Genomic DNA, 27,840 nt, shown 5'->3' on the forward strand with positions numbered 1-27,840 from the left:
GAAATTTACAGAATCAACTGTAAAAGCTTTATTACGTTGCAAAGTTGATTATGAACTAAATTGTAGTGAATTTTTACTAAATAATTTTTGTTCTTTGTTAATCACTCCAGCACTAAGCCTTTTTGAATCATAAATACTTAGCTGAAGATACTTCTTTCTAAACTCGCATAAAAAGCGCTATCTGTTCCAAGCAAACTCTTGAAATAATTAAAATATTATGGTAAGTATACCTGGAGAGCGCCATGAGCGATTTAACTCCCCAAAGTTTGTATGTAGGTACCATCAAGACACGAGCGACTTTCGCATCTTCTTTATCATGTATATTTTCAAAACAATATTTATCATCTTCATGCAGACATTAGAGTTTTTTGAAAATCATCTATATTCAATATCGAATTATTATTTATTTAATAACATAAACCAAAATTGCGATGGCCTTCAAATAATGAAGTATGTTTATCAGGATATAGAAAAAGGATCAAACAGGTTGTTAACTATAATAATTAGAATAATTGTTCATTGTAAAATATAATAAATATGACACATCACGATATAAATAAGTAACAAAACTTGAAAATTGACATAAAAACAACTGGACGAAAACAGTACATTCTGCATCTGTTCACAATGTTTTACAGTCAAACTCGGTTATTACGAGGAAGATGAGACCGACTGAATTTGCTCGTTAAAAGCATTACTCGTTATATAACATTTTTCGCGCCACATTCTATTTAAGCATAGAACATAAAATATCTGAAAACAATCATAAAAATCCCCGAAACAAGCATGGCATTCATAAACTACAAAAGAAGTTGTTTATTCTAATAAACGCTAGTAGGTACCTACTGACTTCAGCTTGGATTTTTATATGAAATTTCAACCATATTATTGGATACTTTTTCAATATTGTCGGCGAAAACACCAATTAGGTGCTTAGACACTTAACTAGTGTCATAAACGTAATCCAATCCCGGCGGAATCGGTCTACATTCGGATTTTATTGCTTAGGGTCGAAAATGTTTTTTAACGATCGACACATTAACGGTTTTAAGAAAGATTTTGCTCGGTATATCCGATAAGTAGCTCGTTATAAAAGTGAATAAATGTATGGAGAAAATCATAAAATAAAATATCAATGAATGTTTCCTCATTACATCCGAGATCTTGCTATGTCTGTGATCGTAATAACCGAGTTCGACTGTATTTCGTATGTTATTTTCTACAACGTACAAAATTTGACACAAATGATTTTCACTGTTTTTTAACCTCCCTCCATCATCACACTTTGTCATAAAACTTTTACCGCATCTAAATTACTGAGCTTAATATATTTCAGAATAATGGTCTTACAGAATATTTTCATAAAAAATGAATTAATACTTGGTTGGTTTTGTGACATTTTTCATAACCTTGGGGGGAAACACTTTTATCACAAATCACCACTTATATCAAACCCCCTCCCTCCACTTAGGGTGTAACGTCATAAAAGGATGACCCCTAAACACATCAAAAGAATCTAGACATTTAAAAAATAGAAGGCTGCTCAACATATTACTTATATAAACTATTTGCATATTGTCTTCCTTTCACATAGCATTATGAGAATTTTTCTGATACACCATGTATAAATAGAGAAGAATATACCGAAATCTTACACAATATCAGTGGCAGCTCATGGTCACAAGAACAGGTGGGGCCAGAGTTAAAAGTAAAATACAAACAACACTCCTTTTAACATTTTTACAACATTTTTCTTAGCTCGTATTCTTATTTGTCCGGTGGTTCTTTATCCGGTACAAATCTTGCAATCGATTTTTAACTAACTTCCCGACTAGCTAGACATTTGAAACGTTTAGAATATATCAGAACACAATGCCAATGCATTTTTTTAATACTTTTAGCCATCTTTAAGAAAAATTGAATTCATTTTATTTTAATTCTGTTTTGTATGAAAAGTTATTTCGACACCATTATTGTTTGCTAAGCGGATGGTCCTAGCAACTTAATTATTAATATACACGTGCGTTACTATGGAAATCAATATGAATGTCAAAATGACATTTCAGTATTATTTCTATCAAGTACAAATTTTTTTGATCGTTTAAGCTAGTCAAGTCAAGTTTAGGTATATGATTCAACAGAAAATTTAAAGACGTATATAAAAAGTTCATTTCATCTTGTAATTATTTTTTTCATTATTTCTAATTTTCCTTGTGCATTTAAATATGAAAATGGATTCTTTATTAAATTGTCAACATTATTTTGGGTAAACATTTGCAAATTTCCATCTGAAAAAAACTTGCCCATTAGCGCTTTTAGGTGATGGAGACATGCTTATCTGACTCAAGTGGGTCAACTGCTTTATGTACCTGGAATTTTTTACAACATTATGAAAAAATAGGTTTGCCCCAGGAAATTGAGGGTATTTACTTGGATAGTTTTATATTTAAGATAACTTTTTAAGAATATTTTATGTATTGATTTTTAATTTGGTTAAAATAATTCTGGTGGGGTCAATCCGCAGTGATCCAAACACACTATGTATATTCTTTTATTGTAAACACCTAATATAACATTTGTTTACCTAACTCAACTAAATATATCGTCATCTGTACTAGATTCGGTGTCTATTTGCAAATTGGGTCGCTTTCTCTTCTTCATTCTAATAGGACTATCATCTGCGGGGTTTACATTCACAATCGTCTTAGGCGGACTGAAATCTTTAGTTTTCTTAGGTTTTCTTCTTGATTTTCTTTTTCTGAGAATGGCTTCAGCTCTTTCGAGTTCCGACATGTCTAGGCGCTGGGTCAAACCCTCGTCAACGTCCACACAAAATGAGTCCTAAAAATAATCAGAATAATTGTTTTATAGTATCACTTCATTTGACGAAGTAGACATGTTTCAGGAGATTTTATTTGTTAATAGAAAACACTAAGAGACTAAAATTATTTTATTACTAAGTGTCTATATGCCTAATGATCCGTAAATGTTTTTTTTTATTATTTCGAAAAAAATGAGACAATTGGAAGCAAGTGTAACAATGATTGTCATTTGCTTAATTTGGTATATTATGTTTCATCATAACATACATTACTACTTACCAATTCATATGACTGATTCTCATCGGGATCAACTTGGGAGTAAATATTACCGTTAAACTTGGGTAGCTGCGGTATTTTAAATTTGCCGGCAGCTTTCACTGGACTCCTAAAAATAATAACAATGACAAAACAATAAACACTTTGTTTTATTCAATGAATAATACACAAAATTTAAGAATGTAGCATTATTGTTATATAACACACAATTTGAAACACCTCAGGAACCGTGTTCGGAAACTTTTACGTATGCAGTTCGCCCCGTATACTTCACCGTGAAATTTTGTATCGGAAATATATGGCCGTGTATTAAAGACCGTCCTACTTTTTTGGGTCGTATCCACGACCATGTCCGATCCTAAGAATATCATATGGACCTCCACTGGGTGGAGGTTTGTATTAACAGATTTTGATATTACCAGAAATGGATGTCAGCCACTTGCTCAACCTATTAGGTCCATACTCTGACTCATACACAAATTGAAAAACAATATGTGTACTTGCCAGACCCACGACGCTGTAGGCCGACACTTAAGCCGCGCGGCCATCGTGGTCGTATAGTACTGACATAAAATTCATGTCTAAATAAAACACGGTTCTTGTCGGTTCACACTTTACAGGAAGCCAGCAGCAAACAAGTTTTGAAAATAGCCGATATACTGGATTATTTGTTAGGTTAGGTTAGGTTTTCATTCTTGAATTCATGAATTTGCCAAAATCAGCTATAAAAATTGAATTAATGTTCATATTGAATCTAATAAAATTGGAGACAGTATGGTATAATATGGTCATCTCTTTCCGATAAGAAAGCTCACGGTGAAATGTTTTACGTACAACTTACATGTAACCCTCAGGAACATATCAATTACAAAAAATATTTGTGCCAAGTCTATAGACAGTCTATTGATTGTCTCTTGAATACCTCCGATTAAGTTGGCGTCAAGTATAAAATCATACACAAAATCTTTGACATCTGCGAGGAAATTATCTTGTGACACCATTACAATCATGAGATCTATATACACTTTGTTGAGCCTGATCTACTTAAGGCAGTCAACGACTATATCGCCGCGGCTCTCGTGGTGCAGTGCGCTGGCCTTCCATCCCGGAAATCTGGGTTCGATTCCCAGTGAGGTCAAAATATATTCACATAATCTAATATGTAAATTCCTCAAGCATGGGAGTTATACCACTATTATTGGGTTTCACGGCCTGTTTTGTTGTTTAATAAAGAAACAAATAATAATAATAAAAAAAGAAGAAAAATATGTTAAAAAAGACAAAACAAAACTTACTTTACTGACTGTAGATATTTAGCTTGCATATCGACATGTTCATCGGCTTCGACATGCTCTTCGTCGCATAGAAATTCAATCAAACTCGTATCTTGTCCGGTGCTGTTTTGCGAATCATGTTCGTATTCCCCGCTAGTCCGTTCATATGAATCATCCGACAAGACAGCCTCATAATCAATAAAGTCTGACATTGGTTTCTTTTTTCTTTTCTGTCGACAAAATAAAATGTATTTTCAATATGAATTGGTATGTACCGATCGAAAGGGTATCAATCAGGGTAAAAACTCTTGATAATAACACAAAATCACATTATACAGTGAAACCCCGATTTTATGTGCCCATAATTCACATTTACCTGCTATCTATGTTAAGTTTCGCAGTTGTCTTTCATTTTAGTACATTTAATTCTCGGTTGCTCAGAGCGGCTTAAGCGCCGACTTACAGAGTCGTGGGTCCCAGGTTAGAATCCTGGATCTGGCAAATACACATATTGTTTTTCAATTTGTGTTTTGAGTCAGAGTATGGACCTAATAGGTTGAGCAATTGGTTAACATCCATTTCTCGTATTTCTCTGTGGATGCAGATAATATTATGATCCTATTAGGATCGGTCATGGTCAAAAGAAAAGAATTTATGTATGAAATATCCAAACAGATTATGTATTAAAATTAAAAATCCAATTTATTTGAACTCATTCATTATCATGTTAGATCATTAAAATTAATTCTAGACACATCGCGAGTGGAGAACTACAAGGTTCTAAGTGTTTGTCCTTGGAGAAACAAAAGTAACAATGAGGCAGCTTAGAATACTACTTAATTGTTTTGTTTTTTCAAGGACGAACACTTAGAACCTTGTAGTATTAGGCTCGCGACATGTCCAGATTTCTATTTATAGACATGTCTGCAATGTCCAAAACCATACATAATACAACTGTATAAGATTTTGCTGCATTGTATTTTTTTTGTCTAAAACCATTCAAATATTTCAGCCCCGAAAAACATTGTCGGTTCAAGAGAAACAGAACATTCTCGAAATGGTGGAAAAACACGTTGACGCAAAATGCTCTAAACTAAACCAATTTGTAAGATTTTTTTAATGAGAATATTTTAATTTTTTTTAATCTCAATACCATTTATTTACGTATTTTGTCAGTCCCTTCAATAACATAAAATCAGGGTTTCATTGTAGTTTAAAATTCCTGTCCCACGAACCACCATATTTTAATATGAATTTTTCGAAAAATTAACTACAAAGAGAAAATACGTTGTCCAAGAATTAAAGACTTTTATTCATTTTAGGCAACGCAGATGTTATTTCTCAAAAGACAGCAGCACTGGTGTGTAGCGTAGACTTCCCTCTCTAGAACAAGTGGTGAGCCAGCTCGGTAGCTGCTTCAGTATGACCTTTGTGTCCGCTTGAGATGGACGCTACGCTGTCGAATCCCACCGATTGCGAGGTGCATTCAATCATTCGGTTTCTCAACCAGGAGGGAGTACACCCTGTTGAAATCCATCGACGTCTCACATCCAATTATGGTAAGTGGTGTACTGAGTTTTCGAGTGGTAGAACGAGTATTCATGATGAGGAGGGGAGAGGAAGGAGGTCCTCAACTGGTGACATTTTATTGAAGAAAATCAATAATAAAGTTCGTGACGATTTCCGTCTGACAGTCCGTGAGCTCGCAATTTTGATCCCAAACGTCAGCAAGTCTACCATACAAACAATTTTGAGGGGAAAATTGGGGTATACAAAGGTGTGCTCGTTAGGTGCCCAAAATGCTGACGGAAGCTCACAAAGAAAATCGTGTGAAAAGCACTTAGGTCTGTTTGAAGCTTTTGGACTCATTCAAATGGGATGTCCTCCGTCATCCTGCTCATAGCCCCTACCTGGCGCCGAGTTATTTTCTTCTTTCTCTTCACCCGAAGCAACATTAGGCCGGAAAACGACCAACGAGGACGTGGAGGAAGAGATGAGAACATTTTTGAGGTCAGCGGGGCCGGAGTTCCGCTAGGGAATCGAGAATTTAGTACCACGGCTCACCAAGTGCATCGATCGTAACAGAGACTACGTCAAAAAATAGTGGGGATATGTACCTAAAGTTTCGTATGCTTTTTTTGTAAAAATAAAATTTTCCTGATTTTTAAAATAAAGGTCTTTAATTTTTGGACAACCCTCGTACTATGTACATGAATTTTTAAATACAATCAACAAAGAACTAACCTTTTTCACCCTAGCTTTGGCAGATGCATTCTTCAGTTTGTGTCTTTTATCAAACGATTTATCCGCAAAATCACTGTCGGTGTCGGATTCCGAAGGTTTATTCTTCGAAAAATGTGCACTCTGCGGTAGATTATTGTTTCTACTCCTCTTATGCAGCCATCCAGGTGAGGAACATTTAGAGAAAGTCTGCAACTGACTGATAAGACTCTGCGTACAATTGCTCACATTTATTTCAGATTCCTGCTTGTTTTGCCTGAATGGAAACCTGCTCGAAGAGGCGTCATCGCTTCGACAATTATCCAAAACTTTCAACGGCGTAGTTACGTTTCGGGAATTCAGTTTCTCTTTTAAAGACAGTTTGTTCTTTGGAGATAATTTTCCATTTTGCATATTATTATTGAACTTAGGTAGCTTATTAAAAAACGGTGATAATTCACTGTAAGACACTGGGCTCAATTTTCTCTTAACTCCGATACTATTTTCGCAATCAGTCACACGTATTTTTAACGGTGAAGTATTCCGTTGATTTGATGTGTTACATTTATTTTCTGCTGAATTAATTCGCTTCGTATCGATAAAGACATCTTCGTCCCCGTCAGAGCTCTCTGACGTCTCCAATATAGTCATACTTAATTTTCCGTTAAGCGTGACATGGTTTTTTACAGGTTTCTTTTTTACAACTTGTGATTTTGCCGATTTGTTACTACAGTCACTGTCATCCAATGTAATACTATCTTCCATCCGTTTCAAATCATTACAATCTTTATCGTCTCTGACGCAATCTCTGTCAATTAGATTAATAATTTGAGTAACACTTAGAAAACTAGAATCATCATTTCTTCTGCTTTTACTTTGCGTTACCTGATCATTTAATTCGATATTCTTCTTACTGTCTACGTGATTATTTATATCGTCATCTAATACGATCATGTCATCATACGATTGATTAAATACATCTACAATAACATCATCGTTGTGAGTATTTTCAATATTTCCCCCATTGATACTTTTTCCATTGTGGCTTGTATTCGCATGAATTGGAGTAGAACATGTTTGTCGTTCGACAAAACTCTGCGCCAATTTCAAATAACTTTTATTGTTAACTTTCTGTGAACACAAAATCGGAGATTTCGAAGGGGTACTGTGAACATCTTCACCACGTTTCTCAGACAACAAATTTGCGATTTGTGTTTCCGATTCTAAAGTCTCACTAAATATATCCATGGAATCTTCATCGGCGAAGACATCATCGACACTTGTTAGTCCGAAAAAATCCAAAACGTGATTTGTTTTATTTGAAACGGCTTGAGAATTTATATTAATTCTATTTAATTCTATATTCTGTGATGAGTTTCTAAATAATTGATCTTTTTTAACAGAAGAAACTTTTTCCATAGGAAGAGAAAGAGGAGATTCATTAAAAATATCATCAATAGCCACTAAATCGGGTTCATTGTCATCGTTTTTATTAAAAGCAGAATTGAGTGAACTTTTATGACCTGCATCACAGTCTTCAATTTGCATTTTATCAGGAATCCTTATGTTGAAATTATTTTTAACTGGCGACATTTCTTTTACTGATATCGGCGAATCAATAAAATTATTATTATCAGTACCCACTAAATCGAGTTCATTGTCACCATTTTTTTCAAAAGCAGAATTGAGTGACCTTTTATAACCAGCATCACAGCCGCTAAATGCTTCAGTTTGTGTTTTATCTAGACTCGTCATGTTGCAATTATTTTTAACTGGTGAAATTTCTTTTACTGATATCGGCGAATCAATAAATATATCATCTATGCCGCCCAAATCAATCTCATATATTCCATTTTCAGCTATTTCTAAAACGGTTTCCTTCGGATTGTTTTGACTCTTTTTACGATCATTATTAAAATCCTTAAATGAAAACGATTGTGGTAAACTCGAAGTAGGAATAATCAAGTCTAACTCTTCCAAAATTTGAGCACTGGTAGGCGTAAGAAATGTTTCAAGATCAATATCCTCAAAGGATATTTTATCAATACATACGTTTTTCGGTAGATCCCAATTCGAGAGAAGCATAGAAGATATTTTATTATTTTCTTTAATATAGCTGTCGCATTTGATTATTCTTTGATTACATAAATTTAAATGGTATTTAGAAAAAGAATGTTTAACTTCATTACATTTTTGAATATTTAATTCCACCATTAAATCCACAAGAGTAGATGGGATATGATCTTTTTGCAAAATCGCATCCAACGTGTCTTTATCATCGTTATGTATTCCACAGTCTTCCAAAGTTTCTTTGAGTTTTGCTTTAAACGCCGTTTCTTCTTTGTTATTCGACTGAGACTGTTTCATGAACAGATCCCTGATATCAAAGTTTTTCTTTTTGATCTGATTTTGATTTGACGCTTTTCCTTTTTTCTTGGCCGGGGAAGCGCGAGATGTCGGCTTAAAAACGGGAATTCTCTGAGTCAATTGAGAAGATAAAACTGAAAAGAACAAACAAGCCATATTTTACAAAAATATTATTTTTTCATGTAATATGTACTGTTTCATGTAAATACTTGTAACGGTCATAAAATACGTCACACCTACAACGGAGCTCAAGTATTTATTTTTAATTAGACAAAACCTACAGATGATAAAAAAGTATATATAAATTTGATTTCAAAGTTATGGGCCGATAAATCGGCCTATGAAAGCTTTTGCAGAGGTACGTTGGGCCAATATATTGGCGCTGTGGAAGTTAAAGGGTATAAGTAATATATAATAATAATAATATAAGTAATAGTAGGTATTATTCTTGAATGGTTGCTTGAGTGGGTCTTTTTCTGTGAGTAATATATTATATAAAAAGAGACAAATCATTCATTTTTGTAGTCTTGATCACGGTGTTACAACTGAAATAGCTATTGACTAGCCATGGGAAACGAATACAAGTCTTCGTATCAACTACACTTCACGTCTTGTTTTAATTGATTAAGTCATTTGAGTCAAGAACAAAATTTCTCCTCGAAAAGGTTCATGGAGACGCTCTGACTCGCCCCTGTTTTAAAAGTGTTTACGAATGATGTCCACTGAATGGAAATGTATCTTTTTAGTGATAACATCATGAGTCAGTCATGCACATGTGTGTAGAAGACGATGTACTGTCATGTTACATTTCACGTGACATGTCTACATTTCAAACGCAGATTTAAATAAATAATGTTAATTTAATTAACAATAAATTTGGCACAACCTTGTTAAAAGTATGTGTCAACCTTGTTTCTAAAACAATGACGGTTAAAAATGAACCAATGGGGTTTCTTCCCGCCTTTATGAAAGCGTCATGTCAACAAATAACTTATTTCCGCCCAGAAGATTTCACTCCAAGATTAGATTCAGTACAGATCGGACGTGCTTGTTTAACATAATAGAGACAGTTTCAACGCAGGATGACGCTTCTTTCCTTCGGACGGAAGGTAGAAGACAAGGCGGCAGATTCCAGCCATCACACTTTAAACAAAGCTAAGTAATTATTACCATCTTAAAAGAATTAATACTCTAATGTACCGTACCAAGTGAACGCTTCTCAAATTTGTATTAAAATTTGTATATGTTTCCGTATCATTTTAAATTTCAATGTAAATTGGTTGTGTGTAATTAAATAACACTTTTAACGATTAGCTGTGTTCTTATTTTTATACTGTTATATTTAATTTGTAAATACACATCTTTCAAGGCGCCCAAAAATATAATTTAATATTTCAACGAGTTTACAAATGACATTTTATTTGAGGTAGATAAATGATTTATAAAGCATTCTTTATAGAGGGTTAAGTTGGCAGAAAGCTGAATCTCATACGCTGTGAGATTAATAGTACTAAATATTTCATGTTTTATTGATTGAATTAGTTGGCACTCCATGTTTAATAATTGTGCATTACAATTAATAAACTTCTTTTACTATTATCATTCAAACGAAACTATTACTATTTTACACCTTTCCATTTTTTTATAATTTGACAGTACGACTGATTAACGAGCAGCCTTTGACTTATACAGTTTTAATCAATCGTACATGAACATCGCACGTCTACTATCGACTAATAAATCAACATGTAAAATTTTATATTATCATTTTGCGAAACGGAATCGCTAACTGCTAACTTAATTAATCAATAAGCCATGTTTTAGAGACACATAATATCTTCGAGTTTATTAATCGGAACATTATAAAATCAATGGAGATTTCTCATAGGTTAACTGTAATGAAACACCCCTCTGAAAGACATACATATTATATTAGGAATATTGTGGTCACCCCATTTTTATCTTATTGCATGGAGAAAATATCTTTTTTGAATTGCCATCAGCATAACTCATTATTACCCAAAATTCTAATATGCCATATGTACCAGCATCCATACGTGAATTTATTCATAATTAAAATACAGAAGAATTAACATGATAACATTATTTGGACCATGTTTTTAATTTGTAGATCGTACGTTAAAAGAATGAGTTGTCAAAGATTGCTAATACGTGCCAAAAATATAGATCCATGTTCCTTTGGGAGGGAAAGTGAAAACTTCAAAGCCCACTATCTCTATATTGCAAAACGTATAAGGCAGTCCTTTTAAAATTGATTGAGTAACCGAACTAACTTCATTACCTACTTTAAATTCAAATGAATTCTAAAGCCGGGTACTAATTAGCGAGCTGTAACTGTAACCGTTCCAGATACTGTAACCAACTCTAGGTGCAAACTAATTATTTGGTGTCCATACTGGTTACTGTATTTGCAACGGTAACAATTACGGCTCGCGAATGAGTACCCGGCATAATAGACATTAACTTACAGAAAAAAAGAAAAATATAATTTTATCATAGAGAAAATTATTGAATTCATTCTTCCTCACATGGGTTTTGTGTGTTTGAAGGGATGTCAAAACGCTTCTTGTCGGCAAATTGCAGCAAGTCACTAAATATTTCACTGTCCTTAGAATGATGTGTCTTGACGGTATATTGTAGTTTCCTTTGCCACTCGGTCCATTCCGACAAGACCAGTGAAGATTTCAATTCTGGTTCAACTTCCGTGCTCTTCGAAAATGTATCTAAGAAAAAATTATGTTTAACTTTGGCTAAATTAATTCATAATATATTTTTTTAAATCTGTAAAACATTCATAGCAACAAAATATGATACACTGGAATTATTCTACAGTGGCGCCATGTTTGTACTAGAGTCCAGTGGCGAAGGGTGGAGGTAGGCTGTTAAGATCCGCCATAAACAGTGCACATTAAACTTTTTCAGACATGCATATTTGTTTTCATTGAAATAAGACTACAATTTACAGATAGTGTTGGTTAGTTTTTAAAATTCAATTAAACCCTGAGAAACCAAGCCATAATAGATAATAGTAAAAAAATACATGTCTATCTACAAAATATCTAAAATTATGCAATTAAATCATACATAACTGTGAATATTTTATAAATAGAATATTTATTTTAGTTTGGTTTAGTCAGGGCTTAATGAATTAAAAAAAATAACCAACAATATGTGTAATATGTATTTTTAATCCAACGAAAACGAATAACTATGAATGAAAAAGTGTGCACAATTTTGTCGTATTGCCCAAATTAGACCAAAACTATTATGGTTTTGTTTAGGCATGGTTTAATTTATTTTTAAAAACTAACTAACACCATCTGTAAATTGTAGTCTTAGTTCAATAAAAACAAATACATATGACTAAAAAAGTTTAGTGTGCACTATTTATAGCGAATTTTAACAGCCTACCTCCACCCTTCGCCACTGCTAGAGTCACTAGCTTCGTGTTTAGAACCACCAAGACATTTATCTTCAAATCCCACTTGGTCCAACATTTTTCAGTTTTGAATAAAAAATAATTCAATTAAGAGATTTTTACCTTTTGACATATTCCAGCACTCGGATACTTTGTCGAAAAACTTAAAATCAGGCATTCCTTCCGGATACATTGTATGATATTCCGACTTCGACAGGTGTGAACTAGCAGATGGAATTTCCTGATTCAGTTGAAAATTGTCATCGAAACTAGATTTTCTTACTAGCATATCACGAATTTTGCTTTGAGCCTAAAAATAAAGTAATTATTTATGAATCACTAGGTAGCGTTATGTTCATTTCAAAAAAATTGATTCAAATATTCCCGTTTGATGAACGAATCTGTGTGCGAAAGGAAAAGGGAGATATAAAGGTCTTAGAAATTTGAAAAATAAATTGAATACACTAAATTAACAATATGCATAAATGAGAACAGGGTCTAGTTTAGGGATTGCAATACCAAATGAAAATACCAATATCAGTATTTCGGTATTTCCTATTGAATACTGGTATTCGTGAAATATATTATTCAATAAACAGAAGTATCCACCAATAAATATAGATATAAAAATCTCTTTAAAATATTCATATTTTATTGATATCTAAATAGGTACACATAATATACCTTTAAAAATAGATAAAGGTAAGTCACGGTAGAGATGCTGATGTTTGTCCTGTTAAACCTTTTATGTTAATTAATACATTTTATTTTACTTTCAATAAAGTATTTCGACATTGAAAAATACTCGGATACCGGTTTTGAAACACCAGTAATGCAATCCCTAATTTTCCCAAAATTTCCCACAAAAACATTGGATTTCAAGGAAATTTTGCAATAATCTCCATTTTCTTTTCACAAATAGAAACATCTTTCTATTTGTCGATTGTTTGGGGTGTACCACTGTCTCGCTCCGTCATTATTATAAGACCGTAAGGAGTGAAACACTAAAAAAAAGATGAAGCACCGTTTCCACTCCAAACTGGTGTCTAAACTTTTTAATGAGGATCATTTCTTAGACATTCAGTTAACCCACTGCGTCCATGCACCGAATTCAAGCGGACATATCGATTGAAAAATTTACTTGTGTATTTGACCCAGTCGCGGGATTGTCACATTAATTCAGTTTTGAAATAAAGTAAAAAAATTTTGTTATATTATTTTCTTATTAACTCATTTTGTGCTAACACCGCGACTGGCGCGTATGGAGTCGTTGGCCATTAGATAGGTTAGCAGTGATTGTGTTTTAAGCTCAAATTTAAAAGTTATCTTACATGTCAGTTTAATATTAATTACAATCACAATTCACTCTAGTTAAATATGCAGTTTTGGAAAGAAAAATAAATATATAATAATTACAAGATAAAAAGAACTTTTTATATATGTTTTTAAATTTTCTGTTGAATCATATAAACTTGACTTGACTAGCTTAAACGATCAAAAAATTTGTACTTGATAGAAATAATACTGAAATGTCATTTTGACACACTTTTGACATTTGGTCACATTGTGACCACTAGCAACTAATAATGGTGTCGAAAAAACTTTTCATACAAAACAGAATCAACTGAAAATGTATTCAATTCTACTTAAAGATGGCTAAAAATATTTAAAAAATGCATTGGCATCGTGTTCTGATATATTCTAAAAGTTTCAAATGTCTAGCTAGTCAGGAAGTTAGTTAAAAATCGATTGCAAGATTTGTACCGGACAAAGAACCACCGGACAAATAAGAATACGAGCTAAGAAAAAATTTGTAAAAATAATCTTCGTCAAATGCTTGTGACAAAGATCTTTCTTCTGAATTTGACTGTTTTCTTTCTGAGGTCAGCGTTCGGCCAATGATTTTTATTAATGCCATAATAGTATGCCATTTAATAGCTTACAAAACTCTCCAAAAGATGGCAGCATTAACTCATTTTACGATTTATGTGGACAATCATCATTCTTTCCGCCTGTCCTTCATATATTATATACAAACATATTCTTATTTTGCAACCCTTATATTTCCGCAATAATGATGAAGCGAGATAAAATTATGTCCATTCTAGCCAGTCTGCAAGTAGTTAAATCTTTTTATGACAAAGAAATTTTAAAATTGTATCTGTTGAATTAACTTGATTGCAATTTGTACATATATCCATTAAAATGGTTTCCAATATTGTATTGCTTACTTTGTGAGGTTTTTGAGGCTTTTCGGTGACCTTCTTCTGTTCAACAGTGATGAACATCTTCTGACACACCGGAGTCACATTGCCGGGAAACATACGCGGGCAAGCTTGGAATAAATTTTTGACTAGTTCCCTGCTTTGCAACACACGTTTGTTGAGAGAATCCCTTTGAGTAATGCAATCTCGAAGTGTCTGAAAGTCAATTATAATAAACATTTTAATTGACCAAATGTAATCGAATAGGATATAATTTTACAATAGGGTAGAAAATATGATCAAGTCTAACCTGGTGTTCACGTCCCTCGGTGACTAGGATAACGACCTGACCTCCCCTTTCTCGACCTGTTCGACCACACCTATAAAGTAAAAAAACCCAATGAAAAACTCTGTTAATGGCAATAAACTTCCTTATTTTTTATAACAATCAAGTTAAGTGATGTATTTTAGAAAAGTATTTAAATTTAATTTCTAATCAAAAATTGATTAACCGGGAAATTCATTACCAGCGAAGAAGGTATCGGTACCTACTGAATAAATCATTATGATTGTATGCCGATTCGTCAATTAGTTTTCAAAAACGATTTGATTCATCAGTTTTTAAAGAAGCATTCCAGACTGCAGTACCGTTTTTATTGGCTAAGCAATCCTATGTTAATCTTGTCCGCCTAATGAAGAGATTTCGTAACAGATGTTAGCTACTTGCTCGACCTATTAGGTCCATGCTCTGAAACACACATTGATAAGCAACATATGAATTTTCCAGACACAGGATTCGAACTCTAGACCCACAGATACATTACCACTCGTCGATTGCAGACGCTAACACGAAGCTGATTTTAATTACATTGCCAATCATTGAGTATATTTTAGAATCACATATCAATGTCCACAATAATTATAATATTCCTGCTAGCGTATATAATTATACATATTAATCATACATACTACTCAATAGACAATAATTAATATGAATTAATTTCAGTATATTTATAAAACGATGATAAAAAAATATGCATCCGAACCGTTGAACCAATCGAATTGGAGATTTGTTAGATATATCAAAGCAGATGATGAGATCCACATTTCCGACATCCAACCCCTCTTCACCCACACAAGTGGACACGAGGACATTACAAGATCCTTCCCGGAACAGCTTCATAACTCGGAGTTGCTGCTTTTGCGTAAATGGCTTTGCATTCTGCTTAAATCCACCTTAAATAATCAATCGTATTAATCAATCGAATGCCGATTTAAACAATGCACTTGTACAATTTTTGGATTGTCAAGAATTTAGTTAAATATGTTAAAGGGGCAATAACTCCCGGCGTCCACATGATAATTTCTCTATCTATTAATATACTAAAACTACAAATCTCCCATGTTCAAATTACTGTAAATTTCAGGACATATCCAGCTATTTATGAGCCGATATAATATTACAATAGCTGGAAAGTGCATCATTTATCTTTACTGATCGTGAAAGCATTTCACTACGAGGGGGGTACTATGGAAGCACACCCTCAAACTCACTCGTCACTCTCAGTAACGCATTATTAATATTCAACCCCTCCGACGTGTCATATCAATCTTATTTAATATATATTATTATGACGGTCGGTACAAAATTACTAACCAATATGAACTATGACATTAAATAATGTGTTTGGTTACCTGAAGTAGAGACTTGACCCTGTCCGACAAACATGTACGGTTGTATCATAGGACGGCATTGTAACAAAAGGCAGTGCACCAAGTTAACGCTCTCACGGTATTCACAGAATACTGCAAAGAATTTCACACCAATTTTATTATTCAAGTACTGTCAAATTTACATAGTAAGCTATGTAGGATAAAATATGACAAAGTGACTAAAATGCGATCTCTTATCTTTCCAATTTGTATCTATATTTATTTATTTATTTATTTATTTATTTATTTATAAAAAAGAGTATTACGGCATTACAGCTTTTGGCCAATGCGCCATAATACATAATACATACAAATATATAAAAATATCTTAATTACAAATAACAACTAATATGACAAGAAAGTGGAAAAGACAGCATGTGTAAATATTAAAGAAATATGATAATATATACAATTATAAATTTATCCTATTTAAAACGTCTACAAACATTATATAATTAATAAAAAACAAATCAACCTTTATGGTGCCATCAAATAAGCTAATTGCACGATACACAGCATCATGAAACATAACATCTGTCCTGCGACGAGGTATCTTGAAGACCGTGGAGCTGCGAGTGATATTGGTGGGAACATGAAAATTAATATTTGCCAGTATATGCGGATTGTAAATGAACCCACGAAGAAGTAAAAAGAAATGCTTTAAAAGAACAATCACTCTTCGGGTAGACAGGGATTGCATTGATAGCATACCCAGAAGAAAACGAGTCGGGAAATTCATTTTATTGTCATTATCATAAGGAAAGAACCCGTATGTTCTTAAGTAGAGAAATCTAAGAAATCTATTGTGGACTCGATCCAGCTTAATTGTGTGCATGAACCTATTAGGACTCCAAATAATGCTGGCATATTCAAGAATACTCAACACAAATGATACGTATAATGTACGTAGCACTCGGACGTTTTCGAATGATTTTGAAACCCTCATAACAAAACCAAGCATTTTGCTAGATCTAGTACTGATGTTAAGAATATGCTGATTGAAAGTGAACTTTGTATCATACAATACTCCCAAATCTTTTATCTCCGTTACCCTACTCAATATTATACCAGACAATGTGTATGGGAACAATAAGGTGTGCCTTGAACGATTGAATGAAATAATATTACATTTGGAGGTAGCGAATTCAAGTTTATTTAAGATAGACCATTGCGAGATAGCATCTAGGTCAGACTGCAACATCGCACAGCATAATGGGGTTTCAATAGTTCGAAAAAGTTTAAGATCATCTGCGAATAGCAAACAAGAAGAATTGGTTATAACTTTGACAATATCAAAAAATATTAAAAACAAAATTGGGCCAAGATTTGAACCTTGAGGAACACCAGAGTTTGTTCTAAAAATCCGCGATTCATTCCCATGGTAATCAACAAATTGACGGCGATTTTTCAAATAAGAAGCAAAAAAACATATTATACTATATGACGCGCTAAATGTACAAAGCTTTTGTAATAAAATATCGTGATCAACACGATCAAATGCCTTGGAAATATCTGTGTACACAGAATCAACTTGAATTGACTTATCCATAGAATTTGAAATAAAATTATTATACACTATAAGATTTGTTACTGTGGACCGCCTAAGTCGAAAACCATGCTGCGAATCGGAGAGGCGAGAGTCTATTTGACGGTTGATGTTTATATGTAATATCGATTCAAATAATTTACATGGAGCCGAAAGAACTGCTATTGGCCTATAGTTAGAGATCTCTGATCTAGATCCCTTTTTATGAAGCGGCCTTAGGCGGGTTATTTTCCATGCATCAGGAAAAGTGCTGGATGCTATGATTAAATTAAATATATGTTTAAGCGGAAAGGATATATGTTCGTAACAGCCCTTAACCACATAAGGTGGCAAGCCATCTGGACCAAATGAACTTTTGGGAGACAAATTTGAAAACCCATATTCCATATCTTTCTCGTCAAAAGCTGAGATTTGAATATCTTGCGTTGCAGACGAAGGACCAGCAGAATCGGGGTCAAGTAGCGGTTCTATTGAGCTATAAAGTGATTCAAAATGCTTAGCAAATGCATCAGATATAACATGGTTCTCTATAGGATCATTATTCAACGTCATCATGGCATTGTCTTTTGTAGTACTACTGGAACTAAGCGAATGAATATATTTCCAAAAACAATTAGGATCTGAGACAATATTTCGACCAATCGACGTTAGATATGATTTGTGAGCCGAAGAGATGTCACACTTCAATGAGTTTCTAAGACAGGAAAATTTACTATAATCTGCAGTCCGTCTATGTTTTTTCCACAGTGCATGATAATATGCCTTTGACCTTAGATTATAAATAATTTCTGGCGTAAACCACTTAGGATATGAGTACTTCGGTAGATGAACGAGCCGGCGAGGGAAACAGGAGTCCAGACTATTATAAAATTTATTATAAAAAATAGCTAATGCCGTGTTTACATCAATTTGTTCATATAAAGAGGTCCAATCTGTAGTACTCAAAGAATTATACAGCGCTAAAAAATTTCCATTTGAAAAATTCCATTGCGGATTATGCCTATTCAGTGGAGGAATCGACGAATCATTTCTGTGCGATACATGCTTAAAAGATAAAATTGTGCAAGTAGAGGGATGATAGACATCTTCAGGAACGAGAGGCTCATCACACGCGCTGACCACCGTGCAACAAACGTTAGATAGCACCAAATCAAGCGTCCGACCGAGACTATTTTTCACAGAAGAAAATTGTTTTAAATTAAATAAATTATTAAAGCTGGTATAATCAGATTCAATTATACCAGCGGAATACAAATTAAAATCTCCCAAAATAATTAGTTTTTTGTTGGGCAGTACCAAATTTTCTATTATGTGAAAAAAATCACTGTATGTAGTCGCTGAGCTGCCGGGAGGGAAGTATACAGCGGCCAAGTACAGTGAACAAAAGTTAAAATTAACTTTACACAAATTAAAATCAAAATCATATTCAGTTAAATTTGATCTGGTTGGATATAAAGTTTGTGTGGATAATGCTACCCCATTTCTAATTGCCAGCAAAACGCCCCCACCTCGTCTACCATTTCGACGGTCTGTTCTATGCACAGAATATTCACTTCCGAACAGCTCATTGGCCGATATGGTGTCGTCGAGCCATGTTTCGCTTAGAGCAATTATCGATGGTCGGGCACACAATATACCCTCTTTAAATGTATTTACTTTAGTTTTTAGGCCTCTTACATTTTGATAATAAATCTCGCATGACCGAGGTGCGGAAGTTGTTGAATGATGCTTATTATAAGCGAGTCATGCTGAGGATGGGTGAGGGATTTCAATTGAGTAGTCCGTCATTGATCGCTCCCTCTGCTCCGCATACAGGCGATGATGGTTAAGGTGAGAGAAAGCAAGGCTAGACGCATTTGAAATGTAGTACTAAAGGCAGATTTTAATAATCTTGTGGATGGACGATTCCATCACTAAGCGAACTCCAGATTCGAGGCACACTTTCTTCGGTTGACCTACGTCGGACTCTCCAATTTTTTGTCATATTCCCCTGCAGGGAGGATGCCAGATCGAATGTTGAGTTCACTCCAGATGGATGAATCAAATCAACAATGTCCCACGTTTTCCACTGACAAGCACCGCATGCCGCAGGATTCTAAGAAAGGTGGGCTCAAATCAGACGGCCAAATCATACGAGTCCCAAATCTCAGTCATGAGGTCTCGACGAAGAAGGAGATAATATTATATGTTTCTATTTGCTAATGCAAAAATTAACACGAGAGTTCTATCAGACAGTACATACAATCAGTATACAATGAAATTCAACAGCACTGTAAAATTTAGATTTTCATTCTGTTACCTTATGTTTGACAACTTTTAACTTAGAATATTATTTTATAACACCCAAACAATATAAAAAGAGTCTAGCAAAAGTTTTTATTACCGATAGCTTTTGTGACTTGTCCCTTCGCTTTGGCTTGGTTAAAGTGATCTAAAATTGTCTTTTTTAAGTGGTCAAATTTTGGATGTCCATATTTAAGTTCCTCAGTTATCTGAAACAAAATATTATTATTGATAGACAATAAACTACTATACAGTAAATCCTTGACTTATGTGAATTCATATTTACACGATTTTAAAAAAATATGTATTTTGACGTGCCATTCTCCGATTAGAACAATTATACTCGATATAGTTAGAATCATGTAATCAATGCAATATATGATAATTATTACCAAGAAAAGAGGAATATTAATAGAAGAAATGGAAAAAATCTTCATAATATGGATAGAAGATAGTATGCAACAACAACAAATTCCAATGAGTCTTATGCTAATACAGGCAAAAGTCTTAAGACTGTCTAAGAAGTCTAAGAGCCTGCTAGAGGTCTTTGGATCGACAGGACATATAGGCGTGACGAAATTGTGGACTCGCTGGCATTCGGAGAGAGAACGTTGAGCTGGGAACACATCAATTTGTTTCATGATGGTGACGGGGGTATTAATTCTTAAATCGTGTAAAGATGACTAAAAACGTTTACTTGAAAAAGAAAACACGTCAATGAATATATTATTATTGTTACTAATAGAACAATAAACAGAACATTAAATGGACGCATGTTGGATTTATATGACAAATTATAATTCGTTCGGCATGCGTCATTTGCACCCGCGACCCGCAATCCACGCATCGCCTATCCACGATCTTTTTAGACCATGCCTTAACTGAGGTATAGCCCTAAGTCTTTTTGAAGACCTTGAGTGTAAAAATAATGATAGTGTTGATGCTCATACATTCACTGCAAGTCACGGATGGTTTCAAAAATGTAAAGGTCGTAATAAACTACGTGACATCAAAGTAACAGGTGAGACTGCCAGTGCAGTTATAGATGGTGCTACGAATCAAGAGTCTAGCAGAAATCATAAATAATTACAAGATAAAAAGAACTTGTTATATACAACATTTTTAATTTTTTTGTTGAATTATTATGCTCAATATGCTCAAACTTGTACTTGATATGAAGTAAATAAAAAACAAACAAATATAGAATACTGAAATGTCATTTTGATTTCCATAGTAACGAATAATTTAGTTGCTAGGACCACCCACTTAGCAAGCAATAATAGTGGATTGGATTACGGATTTCTTCCGAAATAACTTTTCATACAAAACAGAATTAACTGAAAATGAATTCAATTCTACTTAAAGATGGCTAAAATTATTAAAAGGAATGCATTGGCATCGTGTTCTGATATATTCTAAAAGTTTCAAATGTCCAGCTAGTCGGAAAGTTAGTTAAAAATCGATTGCAAGATTTGTACTGGATAAACAACCACCGGACAAATAAGAATACGAGCTAATAAAAACGTTGTAAAATGAAGATTACAGGAGGAATGTTTTCATGAATGTACTTATTTAGGTCCATTTTATTTTCACCTATCATTTGAAACTAACACATGATAATTTAAAAATTGCATGATTTTAAGTTTTATTCCACTTGCACGATTTTTCGACTTACACGAAAATCTTCAGTACGAATTAATCACGTAAGTCGAGGACTTACTGTATATTTCTTCAAGTAAATAGCCTAAAATAGAATCACCAACTAAATAAATCTCCAACATAGTGAAATTAAAATTCATTGCAAAGTTGTAGACTTCCATATTTCTGTCATTGTCTTTACTGTTGATATTAGCTTGTTGGAAGATTTCCAATATGCAAGGTCCAGGCAAAAATCTTAGACGCTGGTTTGAAGTCAGCTTTCCATTCTTGTTCAGCGCAGAAGCAAGCATGGAGAATATTAGAAAAATCATAGCCTACGACTGGTAGCCGATATAATGCAAAAAGAAGAAAGAAAATAGCTTAGTGTCTTCTCTACACAGCAAATTCAGAACGTGGTAAAACGATACTTATGGAACATCAAATAAGACTACTTTTAAGTTAATAATTATATTTATATTGAATAGTTACCTCTGGAATTGTTCCATTAGGCAAAACGCTAGTATTTAAAGAGAATGGGTTAGTTCCCAAATCGTCTCTCAGTCTTTCAAGAAAAGACAGCAACTGTGTGTCCTTCCCCACCCACTCCTTCTCGCTGCGCTCATCGAAGAAATTCAAAAAAACCCGAGCCCCGTGTTTGATCAGCAGTTCAAGACCATGATAAAGTGTTATTACCATCGTAAAATCGTGCATTATATATTTGTGTTGGGGGTGCCTGCAAATATATAAGTAAAAACAATTAATAATATTGTGGAGGTACTGTCCTATACCCATCTTAAAACATTATAATTGTCACACTTTCGAATTTAGTAACAAATATCAACCATTGAAGAATTTTGTTTTAATTGATTTAAGTTTTGTACTATTCCATTTGAATTATTTTTATACGACCCAGTGCACACTGACAACAAATACAGGTAGACATCGTTAATATAGTTTATAAGTATTTTTAAGCCCCATAGTAGAAACATTGAATACTCGGTATTAATTAAGACATTCAGAAAGTGCATTAAATTGTCATTACAATAGAACCTCAATATAACGGACTTTGGATACAACGGAAAAAATATCCAGTACAATATAAAAATTGTTAAAAACATTCTGTTAATATTATACATGTTTAAATCCAAGTGTCGCCGCATGCAAACAATGTTTTGCACATGATAATCACGTCATACCTCTCGCACTCGAATTCGAGTCATAATGCCGTCCTGCACATAGACTGACGTGGCACTGAGGTTTGCAACGCTGGCTGCTAATTCACACAACTGCACAGTAGTAATATTGTTGTTGAAACTAGAAAATTGTGTAACTTCAAAAACGCCACTTTACAGGAGAGACAAAAAACATTATGGTTTCTTATACAAATATATGGTTATGGTGTTAAATCATACACGACTTAACAATGTTGCAATATTTTTGGAATTACATCATTTGCAAGAAGGGAAGATATTAACAATGGCCACTAGATGGCATTCAAAGTAAATTTTCGATCAAAATAGAGTTACTGATTTTTCTAGTTTCAACGACGATATGTTTACTCCAAGCGAATGGATGCATTTATTATTCCATTCAATAAGTTTAAATTGTAAATCACAATCAAACACATTGTCGTAATCCTACTTAAATTATGGACAAATGAAAAAAAATAATTTTATGTTAAATCAACAACTAAAATTCAAACAAAAGTTGGAGTTAGGAGTGTCTGTGTCTCGTATAAGTGAGCAATATGGCACATAATATTTTCAATCCATTTATGGAAGCTTCACCGTCCTTGTATTGTTCCGTTTATTTTCTTAATAAAAAAAACGCATTCGGAAAACCTACTTTTATATAACGGGATTACTGCTTTAACGGACACCCCTTCACCCGCATTAGTCTGTTATATCGAGGTTCTACGGGAATGGGACGACTGGCCTCCGGACAATTGGACGCCGCACTGTCGTAGACACGTGTAGACAAAGTATTTTAATCAGTTTCTATCTACTACTTAGTAGTTTGAATTCATTTTACTCTTAACATAATGTATTCTTTATCACGGATTGAGAATTACCATGCCTAAGGCTTTACATAAAATAAAAAACTCTTTTTTCATTGGAACTTAAACATATGCACGATTAAATCATTGTTTACGTCTGCATATTTACATTCTCACCAACTATTATATCATTATATAATCATTGAAATATAAATAATAATATTGAATATTTTTCTTTTAAAGTACCTATAAGTACCTAACGTCTATTTATTTTCGAATTCCGTGGCGTCCAGTTGTCCGGTGCCAAATCGTCCTAGACCCGGTTCTACTGTACTCAATAGATCTAGGTAACGTGTTGGGAATTTAATAAAATTAGTAATGATAAAAGTCACTAAACATACCTACCTACTAAATAAAAAAACAAATAAACAATGTCAACATAATATAATCCATAATCGATAAACTGAATGTATCAACCATTGCACCAAAATGTTAAGATTTAACTTATTGACCGCTGACGGCTCAGTTGTTGTGCCCTCATTAGGGGGCCAATAGATATAATTATGTGGTAATTAAATAATAATTAAATGCTCCACAGCGAAACGGTTAAGAAAATATATTAGTTAAACATACACACTTACAAACTTAGATCAATTAAAATTTAAATAAAGTATCCTCGGTCGATAGTATTAATTTTCTAATATTAATTACATTACACCACATTACGATTACATAAAACAATCATTGTTTTCATTTTTATAATATTACATGAAATGTGACCGTACCTGACGGATCTTTCTTGATTTTGAAATTCCTTGAACAGCATTATGATCCTACCTTTTGATAATCCCCCAATGTTACCAACTAACACTTTATACTGCACTAATCTACGGGTGTAGACGTCTAGAATCTGAAAAATTGATATAACTATTATTATTTTGATTGCAACTGTTAAAATTAATTCGATGGATCAACACATAATAACTTACCTGAATGTAGTGATCTCTAATGGTTGTTAATTCGTCCCCGAGAGGAACGACAATTGTTTGAATGCTTCTCGAGTGAGTGTACATTGCGACGTCTATGCAACCCTCCGATCGCAGTTCTAAATGAGATATTTGTAAGCTCCGTACTACCTGCAAAACAAAAATTGCTAGTGTTATAAACACGATAATATATCGGTAAGGCAAGTGATCCGATGTTGCATTGAGTTTGGGATTTAATTTGATCAATACACGTCCCATTTGTTGTATTAAATCAATTAAAAAAAGTTTCTCTTGAAATTCGTAGATGGCAATAATCCCATTTAGGCTGAAAAATCAAGATGGCAGCAATCCAAACACCGTGTGCAGCTCTTTTCTTTATCCACCAACTAAACAAACAAAGCCTATTCTTTAAAGAGTTTAACAACGTGTTTGTCGAGATCAGAACATAATTTTGATTGTGTTGTTTTAAATGTAATTCTTTATAAAAATAAATTATAAAGAAATCATCATTTCTGTCATTTTAAACTACCTAACCTCAAAATTTAAATACCACCTCGTGGCACTCTGCCTGTCTAGTGGATGGTAACCGACGTAAAACTTCAACATCGATAAGTATTTCGTTATTTAGGAATAACATCATATATGTATTTTGAAAATTCTCACATGTATGACATCTTCAACTTTGCTTCCCGGTGTGGCAGATAAGGCAAGCACTCTGAACAGCCTATGATTCTGCAAGGCGAGTGTTTCAATGACTTGGCAGTAGGAATGGCGGCCTCTCGCCCTGTGAGCCTCGTCAATCACAAGGCATCGGATCAGTTCACCAGGACAAGAGCCCGACTCCAAATCATTCTGTATGACTTGAGGTGTGGCGAAGAAGACTCTTTTTTGCTTCCATGCTATTTTCCGAGCGGCTGTCTGCATACTCCCTACACAAATATCAACAAATTGACGAAAAGGGGGATTTTGAAAATACAGGTAGAATGAAATATAAAAAGTTTGCATCGAAATATTGAAGAATTTAAAGCGGTGATTGTGTGTATTTTACACTCAGTATATTATGATAATATTTAAATCTTTATATATTGCTAACTACATATCGCTGAACCATTTTTAAATAGAATTTAACAGCAATATTTTCTGCATATCTACGCAGTCAAAGCAAGTCCGCCAAAGTGGTAACACGCCTTTCTGTGCCAATTTTTTTCATTAAAAAACAATACAAAAAAAATCTATGCTTGCACTCGAAAAAGAAACCATTACAATCGATAGTTATCCCAACAGTGAAAATGGTGATAAATAAGGACGTTTAGTTTCGTTTAGCACAGCAAAAATGATAATTTGAAACAATAAGGATTGTTTAAGATCTAAAATTTGTGCATTTACATCAGCGGCAGCGTACTATCGATCATTTCTTGACACAAACTAATAATAATTAATATAACATAACAAGTGCAGACCTGTCATTTCGATGGTGTGCTCCGGTGGAATGGCCATTATATTATAGCACGCCTCAATCTGCTGAGCAACCAATGGCCTCGTTGGTGCCGTGAAAATGATTTTGCCCAATGGGTACCATCGGTAGTAATTGAACATCACAACCGCCGCGATGAAGGTTTTGCCAAGACCTGTTGGCAAACTTACCTGTAAAATATAGCCAATGTGAACGTTGAATGCCTCACAGAGAAGTTTTTTTTAGAAATAGATGTTAGCTACTCACTTAACCTATTAGGGTCATGTTCTGGATCCAAATACACATTGAAATACAATTATGTGAATTTGCCGAACCCGGAATTTGAACCCAAGACTAATGCCTTCATAAGAGGACACGTTACCACTCGTCCATCGCAGGCACGATATACAGTTGAACTTGGTTATTAAAAGAGGAAAATGGGAAATTTGCTCTCTTTGAAAACATTTTTAAATTTGGTAAAAAGATAATTTAAAAAGTGGCGACTGATGAATATAACTGACTTTGCAATCAACCTCTGGATTAATATTATTTTACTAACAAACAGAGCTGATACAAGACAATAGATACGGGTAGAAATCGTACATACCAATGTATTTTTGAATAGGGCAGACTTTACAATGTTGTATTGGTAATCTCTGACAGGATAATTTGTTGGGTAGATCCATGATGAGCCTGTGTTCTTATCAAATCCTATTAATTCTTCATCACAACAAAGGGCACTGTCAATTTAAAAATGAAACATTGTAAATAATAATATAATTTAACAAAAAACAATAAACAATAAACTGCACATTATGTATCTGGTTCATAGACAATAATATTAAAAATCTGGCATAATGGTGTAATGTTTGCAAGGAAACATTAAAAACTACAAGCTGATACTACATTACTAATAGCTGTGTTGTCGATAATAATCTATTCAATATCTTCATTTAATTATCACTAACATTCTTTCACATCGTAATAGATGATTTGATTGGCGTTGGAAGCATTGTTAGTATAATAACAATAACAATAAACACTATCAAATTACCTGATATCTAAATTTGATGTATTAAAGCTAGTAGAAGAATCATTAAAGTTAGTTGCATTGTTTTCAACTTTATCTCCATTTGTTTCATTATCATTCTGAATAGAATCAATGTCTATCCAGTCATCGAACATACAACTGGATATGTCATTATTACTTTCAATGTCATCGCAATTAGTTTCCATTCTTTCAATCATTTACATCTGTTCTTGTTTATATGCACAATTACTTCTTTCGACATGTTTTCAAACAGTTGACAGACAGATGACACTCGAATAAAGTGTTGCCATGATTCGGCTTCTTTGTACTTGTCTTGTAATAATGAAACCTCCATAGACCGGTATCGCCAGGCCTTTACACACACATTCTTTACCCTATGCTCAGGAGCGTACGCGCCGGAACCCGGTATGCAGCGCGTAATATCACACGTGTCAGATGTCTGCTGCTACAATTTACATCTCAACAACTATATCTTGCGTGATAGCTCAACGTTTTGCGCATGTTTTGAGGAGCACGCGCCAGTATTAAGCTGCTTTGACACGGTCCAAGTACGATCCAAGTACACTTGGAAC

The 27,840-nt window shown here is 33.8% G+C and overlaps 1 protein-coding gene across 1 annotated transcript; it reads right to left on the reverse strand.

Annotated features, from left to right (window-relative positions):
• Positions 1–517: 517 nt before the first annotated feature.
• Positions 518–27,550, reverse strand: Fancm (FA complementation group M). Its single transcript, XM_085950323.1, has 18 exons — positions 27,272–27,550; positions 26,825–26,957; positions 26,225–26,408; positions 25,428–25,693; positions 24,768–24,914; positions 24,564–24,688; positions 22,272–22,515; positions 20,245–20,353; positions 16,298–16,408; positions 15,649–15,838; positions 14,913–14,982; positions 14,630–14,818; positions 12,522–12,708; positions 11,509–11,703; positions 6,617–9,093; positions 4,394–4,602; positions 3,102–3,207; positions 518–2,841 (listed from the first exon to the last, which is right to left on the reverse strand). The coding sequence occupies exons 1-18, from the start codon at positions 27,463–27,465 to the stop codon at positions 2,590–2,592; spliced, it is 5,388 nt and encodes a 1,795-aa protein (XP_085806449.1). The 5' UTR covers positions 27,466–27,550; the 3' UTR covers positions 518–2,589.
• Between the last annotated feature and the right edge of the window lie 290 nt (positions 27,551–27,840).

The sequence above is a fragment of the Rhyacophila brunnea genome, unplaced genomic scaffold (genome assembly GCF_057557595.1).
Source record: "Rhyacophila brunnea isolate RB1 unplaced genomic scaffold, BYU_Rbru_1.0 scaffold_10, whole genome shotgun sequence".
Taxonomy (NCBI): Eukaryota; Metazoa; Arthropoda; class Insecta; order Trichoptera; family Rhyacophilidae; genus Rhyacophila; species Rhyacophila brunnea.